Source organism: Leptonotus elevatus, chromosome 5 (assembly GCF_054856555.1).
Source record: "Leptonotus elevatus isolate MCC_2025b chromosome 5, RoL_Lele_1.0, whole genome shotgun sequence".
Lineage (NCBI taxonomy): Eukaryota > Metazoa > Chordata > Actinopteri > Syngnathiformes > Syngnathidae > Leptonotus > Leptonotus elevatus.
Genome location: NC_141243.1, coordinates 8,693,725 through 8,704,180, shown reverse-complemented (window position 1 = coordinate 8,704,180; position 10,456 = coordinate 8,693,725). Strand labels below are relative to the sequence as shown.

Genomic DNA, 10,456 nt, shown 5'->3' with positions numbered 1-10,456 from the left:
AATGTGGTAAAAGTAACTACAAGTACAGAATGGATACCTACTGGTACAGCCCTTGTACTTTAGAAAAAATACAATGACATGAAAACACTGACTTGGACATGTCCGTAAGTACGAAAATGAAATAAATACATAAATAAAATACTTTCAACTATATTGGTTATTGCGAAATTAGAGGACATTTTAGGAACATACATTTGATAAATGGACAGTTTATTAGCTTTTTGTGGGGGGGGAAACATGAAATTATCATTTGATTTGTACACTTTTAATGGGTTTTTGTTATATTAGCTGCTCTGTTTGGCACTCATATATGAACGTATATTGAAATATATATCTGAATAATTCCTTTATGGTCAGCTTTGTTGAAGGAAATTAAATTATATTTGAATACCAATTTAATGAACAGAATAGTAAGTCAATGCCGATTTTAACATTTGTGCTCAAGAGGTGTCAATATGTGCTGGCAACTGTTACTGCCACCGCAATGTCTGTTATTGGCTGTAATTGGGGGTCGGGTCAGGTAAAATAAACACCCCCTACAGAATTGTTTTTTAATCCATGGTAAATGACCTAAGAATGGCAATTCACTTTCTTTTTCATGGCATTCAGTTTTGACATATAACCTATAAAGTTGCACAGACACGTTAAGCATGATTACGCTGTAAGTTGTAAATGTATGTCAGTGCTTCCGAAAAAAGCTCTTGCAAGCCTGACTTGACACTACTGATGAATATATACAGTCGATTATATCCTTTTTATATCCTTGAGACACCAAGGGGTCAATGCAACCCAATCCCATAATTGTTCATAAAACAGGAAGTACCAGTAGTCAATATTGGGACAAACCACAATGATGTTTTTTTATCACATACACAAGACACCAGAGTCAGGAAAATGTATAAGGAAAAAAACTTTTATTGTTTTACTCTTCATATCTGTACAAATACCCTCAAACTTTTTGTATGTACATATGACATTTACATAAAAAATACAAAACTATATATTCATAACAGAATTTTGTATTTCTCTTGCTGATGCTAGAAAATTAAAATGCAATTACAGGGAAAAAAAACAAGAAAAGAAACAGAGTAACGAAATGTGATATTGTGTTGAATACTGCAGTAAAATACGCATGAATCCTATCGAAGCTCTGCGAGAGCAACATTGGCATAGGAGAAAGACAACAGCACACAAATGTAAATGGCACATTGTTTCCAAAGTCATCAAGTATCACCCCAAACGTACCTTTAATTTTTTCTTGTTGTTCTAATGCGACAATATAAATGCTATCGTAGAACGATGACAAAGCTGAAGGCCTAAACGTGAACTGAAAAATAGCGAAAGAAAAATTAAATGGCTCTTCCATGTTTAATTACTGCTGTGTTGCATTTGTTTAGGAAAATCCATTGAGTGACTCCCTTTGGTCAATTATTATTATGATCTGTAAACAAACCAGAAACACATCTGTACATAAAAAAAAAGGTGATATATTCCCAATAAATAAACACACAGCCTGAACATGCATTTACGTAGGTGTGACATAAACATCTGTGATAGAGATTTGACAGTAACAAGCAGATTTTCGTTTACTTTCTTTCTTTCTTTTTTCTTTTTACAGCTGAATGAAAGCGGAATGCAATTTACAGCATTTGTCGAGGACTCATACTTACACGGTAATGTGACAAATAAATAACACTGTTTCTCTTTGGACAAATATATTTCTTCATGATAAAAAAAAAAAAAGGGAAAAAGGTCAACAACAACAACAAAAAGGGAGAAAATGAGTGGTAGATTGTAAGCCTGACATTGTAAATGTATAAATAAGAAAACACACCGAAAAAAAGTATAAATAAACATCTAGCAGACTGGACTATATGTATACTTCCTTTTTGTTTAAAAATAAATAAGCATACACGTCATGTACAGTATGGACATGGTTCCTCGGGACTCTTGATTGGAAGGGGGGGTCATTGGGGATGGGGGGGTGCGGGGTGCTTGGGGGGCTATCCATCCAGTATAGAAGATAAACGCACATAGGCCTTGTAGTCTTCATCATCCTCATCCTCTTCCTGCTCTTCTCTGATGGCTATATGAAGGAATATAGCTGTTGTATGAATGCCGACCACAACACATCACTAGCGAGTCAGAGGGTCTACAAAGGGGTGGGGGTTGATGGATGGATGGGAGGTGTCAGTGAGGGGGGGGGCTGAGAGGGTCCGGGGTCCAGTGGATTGGGATGGATTTGTGAAAGAAATGCAGCTTTCCTGCTCTGTTTGTTGCTTCTTGTTGTTGTTAGTTGTTGAGCGGAGGAGGCGAACAGCTCAAACATCAGCAACACAACTCTGAGGTATTTCCTTTTCTTTTGACTTTTTTTTTTTTTTTTTTTTACATTTTGGACACACAATCCCCAAAAAATCTAAGCAAAGCAAGGATGACAGTAATTAAAAAAAAAAAAAAAAAGAAGTCAGTCCCTTGTCAAATCCAAACATTCGGAAATGATATATTACATTCAGTGGAAAACAGCCAAGACAATAAAGGTTTGTTGTTGTTTTTTTGTTGATTTTTTGTTTTTTAAATGATGAAAGGAGGACGTGGGTGAGCTTCCTATGTCAAATATAACATTGAGAAATATTCAACCCATGAGGTGATCGTAAAGTTGGTCCCTCTGGTGTCATAGCATGAGAACCTAACAATGAGACATTCTTTTGAGTGGAGCAACATGGAATGTAAATGCGATACTTCCTTCAGGGCTCTTGCTCAATTTCAACACCGCTTAACCTCCAGCAACCCGCGCCCCCCCCCTTCCCCCCGCCCCCCGACAAACGCTGTCTGCTCTCCAGATAGATAGGTAGTCTACACGCGTTTATCAAGGTTCAAATGCGTCGTTCGTCTTGACCTTTCACGACACCAATGTTACAATCACCGTCACGTGAATATCGTGAAAGGGTTGGCGAGACAATGGAAATGATTAAATTACAGCTGAGCAAAATAACACGTATTTATACATAAACTCAAACAAAAACACACAAATATATACTAGTAAGGTAAATTGGGGAATTTACAACTATGGGTGGGCATTATAATAAAACATGATTGGCTTCATTGGTTGTTGAGACAACTTGCGTTTTGACAATTCATGACACTGCAATGCACTATATGAATTGTTTGTAGTCATTGCACATTCAAAAAACATGAATGTTTAATGAAGACTCAAAATTGTCCATAGGTGTGAGTGTGAATGCGACTCGTCCGAGGTACAGTGGAGGGATATGGACCAATATCGAAATAGCGAAAATCCACATATAATTGATGGCCATTGAAATGTATTGGAATTTTTGTTTTTCACAGGAAAGTCCAGTCAAAAATTGTTCTCTAAAATGTCATCATCTATGCAGCACCATTAGTCTAAACGTGGCATTCTGATTAATATTTTGTTTGTGGCATATAAATTAAGCAGCAAAATCCATCTCAGGGGGCGGCCATTTTGCCACTTGCAAGTCGACTGAAGATGACATCACAGTTGCTTAGGGCTCAGGTAACGACCAATCACGGCTCAGCTTGTGAATGTCACATGATGTCCAATTCACAAAACAGATGCACTAATTTTAACACCCCTAATATATATATATATATAGGTATACATGGTATAGGTCAATAGGTCCACTGTACCCCGCCTCTCGCCTCAAGTCAGTTGGGAAGGACTCCAGGTCAACCCTAATGAAAGATGAGCACGAATGGGTGGACGGATGGTCTGCACTCCCCTGGGCACCATTCTTCTACCGACATGGTAATAGGAGTTCAGAACATTCAGAGACTAGCTAAATTGCCTGTACTTGTGAAATGTAGTTCAAATGCCCACCCTTACCTAGTTACAGGCGCGTGTGACGGAATCGCTCCATTAGTTGCTCGGCTGAGTGAGATTTAAGGCAAAAATATACTCCGGCACACATTACATACATGTGGATATTTACATATGACGACTGTTCCACTGCAAACGCCCACGTCACTCGTGTTGAATTAGTCTCTCTGTTACAATGCTTTGCAGAGGAATTACATCGGGGAATAAAAAAAAGAAAAAGAAAAGACAACATCATGCAAGTCCGTTCCATTCCAAGTCCGTTCTCCTTGCGAAAGCTGTGCTTGGTGGTTTGTCTGGGGTGGGAATTCAGGGAAAGGAAAAGAAAGGAAGGGATGGGGCATGGGGGTCTTTTTTTTTTTTTTTAGCAGTGTGGAATTGTCTTTTTGCTTTGGACAGGGGAGGGGGTGGTTCTTTTTTTATGGCCGTGTTGTCATATTTACTTACAGTTGCAAGATCCCGAGTGCTTGACCTCCAGCAGCACCCCGTCGGAGCAAGCGGCCTGCTTCATGGCGCACTCGCTAGGGTAGGTGGTGTTGTCGCTGGCGCACACTGCCTCGTCCGTCCGGCTCTCCGGACACGTTTCTTCGCACAGCGAGCAGCGTCCTCGGCTCATGCGGGCGTCCCACAGGCACTTCTTGCCACCGCCGCACTGGATGTCCTCGCATGACTTGGCCTCTGGAGGGGGGGGGGGGGGGGGGCAGACAACAGGCGAGGGGGTTAGGGAAAAAGGGATTTGTCACGTTTGGGCGCCGTTATGTGTTTGATGTAATTTGTATAAACACTTGAAATTCTATTCATGTAATCCCACACCTGACCAGAAGGGGCGTACTCACACTATGTAGTTAGGTAGAAGTGCAGATACTTGCAAAGACTGGTTAAAGTAGATTTGATGATTACGACGGCGTTTTATGGCCACGTATAAATGTTTTTTTTTTTAGAGGGCGTGGGTAATATTCCGAGAAAAAATACATGTAGGGTACGACTCGCATGTTTGTGCCAATATTCTTCGGTCGGGTTTTCAAATAAGGAGGTAGCAGAGATTAACTATATCATTAATTAAGCATTCGCTCTTTGTTTCCAGAATCAGGCCTATTATTTACACATTCATACATTTTGTTATGTTTTGGTACAAGTAGCTAAGTTGACATGTCGAATCTGCTGCTCTCCGTCATTCACTTGCATTTACCTAACGTATGCTAGCTTCTGATTGGCTAGTGTTAGTCAGCTGATAGGGGATCAGGAAGTGTTGTCGCTCTCGCTGCGGTGAATGACGAGTAAAGTTTAAATTAAGAATGAACCCGTCTCCATCCTGCCTTTGTGTCCTATCAACCAATGAATCCTCACATTCGACTATAGCTACGCTACGTGTATTTCTCGTAAGTTTTAAATGAATGTAGGTGTCCTTAAGAAGTAGCTCGCAAGTATTGTTATAAAGTCTGATATAGCACCACCACATAGATGACATGTTGTTTTCCCTTGAGTTAGCATTAAGATAGCGGACTTTAACAAAGTGATGTGGTCGTTTGAAAAAGACAAAGTGTAATTCTCTTTATTTTATGTTTGACAGTCAAATTAAACGGCGAGTGGAATTAAACAGCTTGAAGCTTCTTTCACTCTGCCAAACTGTTGTGAGTTGAGTTGGGTGGCGTTCACTGACGCCAAACAACAGTCGCATCTCTCATTTTTGCTTGTAAGCAGGCCTGGACAGACCATCTGGGGTATAGGGCAGATGCCCGGTGGGCCGGCATCTTTTGGGGCCATATTATTATTTTCCTCCATTTTTTTTCCACAAAAGACCACCCCACAATTTAGAAGGAACAGCCCATTAATCCATTTAAGATATAGACAACATACTGAACCAATCAACAACAGTGGCAGAGTTATAAGGTAGGCAGGGGTGGTTAGGAGTCATTTCAAAATACCAAGGCCAATTTTTGGTGCCAGTCCAGCCCTGCTTGTAAGTAGTTGTAACTCAAAAAAACTCTCCGAATTGGGTCACTCAAATCTCAAGGCACCATTGTACAATATACATTTTTATAATTTGGTCAAATAAACAAATTGTAGAAATAGTTAGCACATTATCAAAAGAATGTCTTCCCATAGCTTTGCTAATGCTCTGAACTGATTTCTTGTTTTAAATTAGCAGATGATAAAAACTGAAACAATAAACCTTACCTGCATGTGCTTGTAAGATTAAATTGGGAATTTTTGAATACCAGAAGCTGGTGATTTTTAGGCTAGCGCAAAACAAAACGCATTCGCCATGAATCTTTCTTAGAGCTGCCAAACTTCTCCATTAATGTCAATGACTTGTCCTCTTTGTCATAGCTGTTCCTGTTTTGAACATCTTTTGTATTGCACATTGCAGAAATATGTCGTTTATAGAAATATTTTTTCCATGACTTTTTGCTGTATTTTATACATTAATATACAGTAAGTGCAGTATTGAAAAGAAAAGAAAAAGATTAAAATGCAGTAAAAAGTCAATATGCATATAAATTCAATGTAAAAGTACAAATTTGGCCTGAAAATTGATCTTCAAATAAAGTACAGATAACTAAAAAAAAAAAAAAGTAAGGAAGTGTTTGTATTTGGTGGACTTAGTTCCCCCCCCCCCCCCCCTGCACTACACTTTGCTGTTCCTCTGCTGCCAACATCAGGAAATAATCAAGCGTCCATCATTCCTTGAGCAAACACTCTCCATCCACCATGGAATGTTGGCAGCAATAAACACTCTCATTTGAGGAGGTGAATCGTGCGCGTACGTGTGGAGAGGAAGGGGTATGGGGGGGGTGGGTACTTACTGATGCATTTGCCCTCATAGGCCACCCCAATGGAGCGGCCCAGGAGGCAGGTGGCCCGCCTCAGGTGGCAGGCGCTGGCGTAAATGATGCCGTCGTTGCCGCACAGGTACTGCTCGGGAGACGTCACCTCGGGGCAGATCCGATTACACGTCACGCAGTAGGCGTTGTTGGTCTGGTCCACCACGCAGGTGGAGCTGCCCGGGCACAGCACGTCGCGGCACGTTTCTGCACGACGGGCGAGACCGATAACGAGACAATCAATGCTGGTTCATTTGATATTTTTCACAAATTGGTCTTTTCTTGCGTGAGTCTGCTGGTTTTTGTTGTTGTTGTTTTTTTTGTTTTGTTTTTAGAAATGACAGTTCCGCTCAGTTGCTTTGGTGTCAAAACTACTTGTTCATTCAGAACGTCCTTGTGTCGCTTGTGCGCATTAAAAAAAAGCTGTTTCTCTTTTTTTTTAACAAGTTGCTTTACGTTGGCACATCCATGCGTGAAATAATCAAAGACGTGTTGACGCACATTCCTGATTAAAAAAACAAAAACCTAAATCCACTTGTGCGGCCCAATACCAAACGGTCCAGGGACCGGTATCGAGCCCAGGACCAGTGGTTGGGGACCACTGCATTTAAGTGTAACTTACAATTTTACAATTTCTACTTACAAAACTTGAGCACACAGTACATATAGTTACAACATGATTAAGTCTTATTAATGTATACAGAATGACACAAAGACGTTATTCTGATGCCACACACACAAGCTCAATGACATTGACTTTCACTTTTGAGAGATGAACTAAGGATTCTGAGCAAAACACTCGTGACTTTTGCAGGTAATCCATGACGTTTTGCTATTCGTACAAAATAATTTTGAGTATTGCACTTACTGATTTGCAAATTTCGAGAAACGTACCAAAGTGATCCGAGAAAAACTGCAACAACCCATAAAGGGATGAAAATAGCTTGAAAGTTTTAACGATACAGTATAACAAAAAAAGTATTTTGTTTGGTTGTCCCCCCCCCCCTCCCCCATGAAAAAATAATGGTTTAGGAGATGAGAGAGACTAGAGAAATGCTACAGCGCATGATATAGATACATCAATCAATTAAACCATAGATATATGGATATAGATATATAGATATATAGATAGATAGATAGATAGATAGATAGATAGATAGATAGATAGATAGATAGATAGATAGATAGATAGATAGATAGATAGATAGATAGATAGATAGATAGATAGATAGATAGATAGATAGATAGATAGATAGAGAAAGTGACTGACTTTTGCATTTTCCTTGGTACTGCACGTCCAGGTCGGGGTGCGCTTTGCATTTGGCCTTGAGCAGCGCGCACTCGTCCTTGTAGGTCTTCCCGTCCGAGCCGCACACGGGTCCCTTCCACGTGACGTTGGAGCAGTCTGGCGCGCAAACGCACCGCGGCTTACTCCTCCTGTTCATTTTGCACCTCTTGCCCGGCCCGCAGTCCACATTATCGCACGACTCTATTGCGCAGCGGGTTGGGGTGGGAAGGGGGGGGGGGGGGGAAGCGAAATCAAGTCGGTTACAACTGGCGCGCCAACGATTACGCACGGCTTTAAAAGGAGAAAATACGCATGCGTAATAATGTGCAAACCAAGGGAAATTGAGTGCACCTCCACCTTTGCAAGGTATGCAATTGGGGGCTCCGCCGTTGAAGATCATCCACCTGAACAGCGTGCTGTTGGGGACGTCCTCCTCGGTCCAGGACGTGCCCAGTCTCCCGCTCCTGCAGCACTCCTCCCTACTCATCCCGGGCATGTAGAGCACCTGGCAGCGGCCGTTCTTGCCCTGCTGCAACCAGCAGTTACCGGCTGGAAACGACACAAAACAAAAAAACAAACATCGCAAATGAAAAGTTGACACAAGCCACCCCGGACACTCTCCCCCGCGCTATTTCAGCACTCGCTCCCGTGCGCGTGAGTGACAGCGCGTACAATGCGAGCACCAAATAAAGCACACGGGGGAAATAAAGAGGGTGCTTCCTAATTCCCACAGCCGCGGAGCGTCTAGACATGCAGCACTAATAAGCAGCGGCGGCGCGCGATGACGCGCCGAACACGCTTTTCTTTCGACGCCAAATGTTTAGCATAATCGGACTCATGCGTGGTGATTTCATTCAAACCAAAACATTTGTATAAAAAACAAAACAAAAAAAACCCTGAGAAACAAGAAAATATCCCTCTCAAGTTTCCCACAACTTAGTCCAAACAACAGAAAACTTGTCATCTCACTTTAAACGACACCTGTTTTGCGCACTATTTTACCTCGTGAAAAAAAAAAAAATTGCAGAAAAGTTGCCTGTGCACTCCATGTGAATCTGCGTGTGGGTTGAGAAGAAGAAGAAGAAAAAAGTTGATAAAAGATGAGAATGGCTTACCTTGAACTTTCTGATGCTCCATGAGGTGGCAGAACCACACGAAGAAGAAGAAAAAGCCCGGCTGGAGGTGATCTTTCAGCATCCCAAACATGATGGAGAAAGAAGGCAAAGTGGAAAGAGAGGAGAAGGAGGAGGAGAAGAAGAAGAGGGAGAAGAAGAAGAAGAAGAAGAAGCAACACGAAAGCGCCTGTTTTGACCCGGCGAGGCAGCGCAAAAAAAAAAAAAAAGTAATCTGCTTAAGGTAGCACTGTTGAATAAGTGTCAGTCTGAGAATGCAGCCTCTCTTTTTAAATCTATAAGGGGTCTCGGGTTGACTGTCTCTGGTGGGCGGTCTCCTTTTTTCCGTGGGGGTGGGGAGATGTTTTTTCTTCTTCTTCTTCTTCTTCTTCTCTTTCTTCTTCGCTTACCAAAGTTCTTTCGCTCCATGCAGTCAGGTGACATGCAACTTTCTCCTGAACCAAAAAGAGCAATTATGGAAGCAATAATTGTATTATTATTATTATTATTATTAAGAAAAGCACCTTGAAACGGACTTATTGTTATTATTATTATTATTATTTCAATCATCATTATTATTATTAACTGATATTTTACAAATACATAATATTACTATACCATAACAGACAAGCTATTATTATTATTATTATTATTAACTGATATTTTACAAATACATAATAATAATAATGATAATAATAATAAGTCCTCTCACGTTTCAAGGTGCTTTTCTGCAATGTTATTGGACATCTGTCCGTCCATGTAAAAGGGGCTTCTATGGCGGTAACTGATATTTCCCCCCCCCCCCCCCCCCCTCCCACCAACTGCAGACAAATGTGTCAATCTTGCGATAGAATCACCACCTCCTCCATGCACCAATAATATGTGCAGGTCCCCCACAGGCGCGCATGCGTCTAATATTAGTACAGACAGTTGTTTGGGTTTCTCTCCCGGGTCAAGCTTTTAAATATAATCAAACCTGTTTCCGAAAGGGGCTTCAGACAGAGGAGCCGGGTGTTACGTTTCACTGAATGAAGCTCGCGCGCACGCACGCACGCGCGTGCGTCACAAACAGCGCGGCAAAGTTTGTACCTTTCAGAAGTCCTTGTGCGACCTCTTCTGCAGGAGTTTGGTCATAGTGGAAGAAGAGCGACCCCCCCCCCCCCCCCCACACACACACACACACAAGCGGACGCTGTCGAGAGGTGACGATCTGGCGGTGATCCCTTCTTTTTCAACAGCACCATCCAATTGTAGTCAAATAGAGTTAATTCATTAATTCATTCATATTGATTCTTTCTTTAAAAAAAAAAAAAAATGGTGCTGCGACTTCATGTGGCTTTCCTTGCAGACAAGAACCAGGGGTCATCAATATGGT

The 10,456-nt window shown here is 41.4% G+C and overlaps 1 protein-coding gene across 2 annotated transcripts; it reads right to left on the bottom strand.

Annotated features, from left to right (window-relative positions):
- Positions 1-897: 897 nt before the first annotated feature.
- fsta (follistatin a) lies at positions 898-10,079 on the bottom strand. Of its 2 annotated transcripts, none has more exons than XM_086076676.1 (7): positions 10,058-10,079; positions 9,085-9,536; positions 8,321-8,518; positions 7,952-8,170; positions 6,664-6,888; positions 4,304-4,534; positions 898-2,086 (listed from the first exon to the last, which is right to left on the bottom strand). In XM_086076676.1, the coding sequence occupies exons 2-7, from the start codon at positions 9,173-9,175 to the stop codon at positions 2,004-2,006; spliced, it is 1,047 nt and encodes a 348-aa protein (XP_085932802.1). In that variant the 5' UTR covers positions 9,176-9,536; positions 10,058-10,079; the 3' UTR covers positions 898-2,003. The 2 variants fall into 2 exon arrangements, with proteins under 2 accessions (XP_085932802.1, XP_085932805.1); XM_086076679.1 differs by having other exon boundaries at positions 8,327-8,518; positions 10,058-10,075.
- Positions 10,080-10,456: the final 377 nt, after the last annotated feature.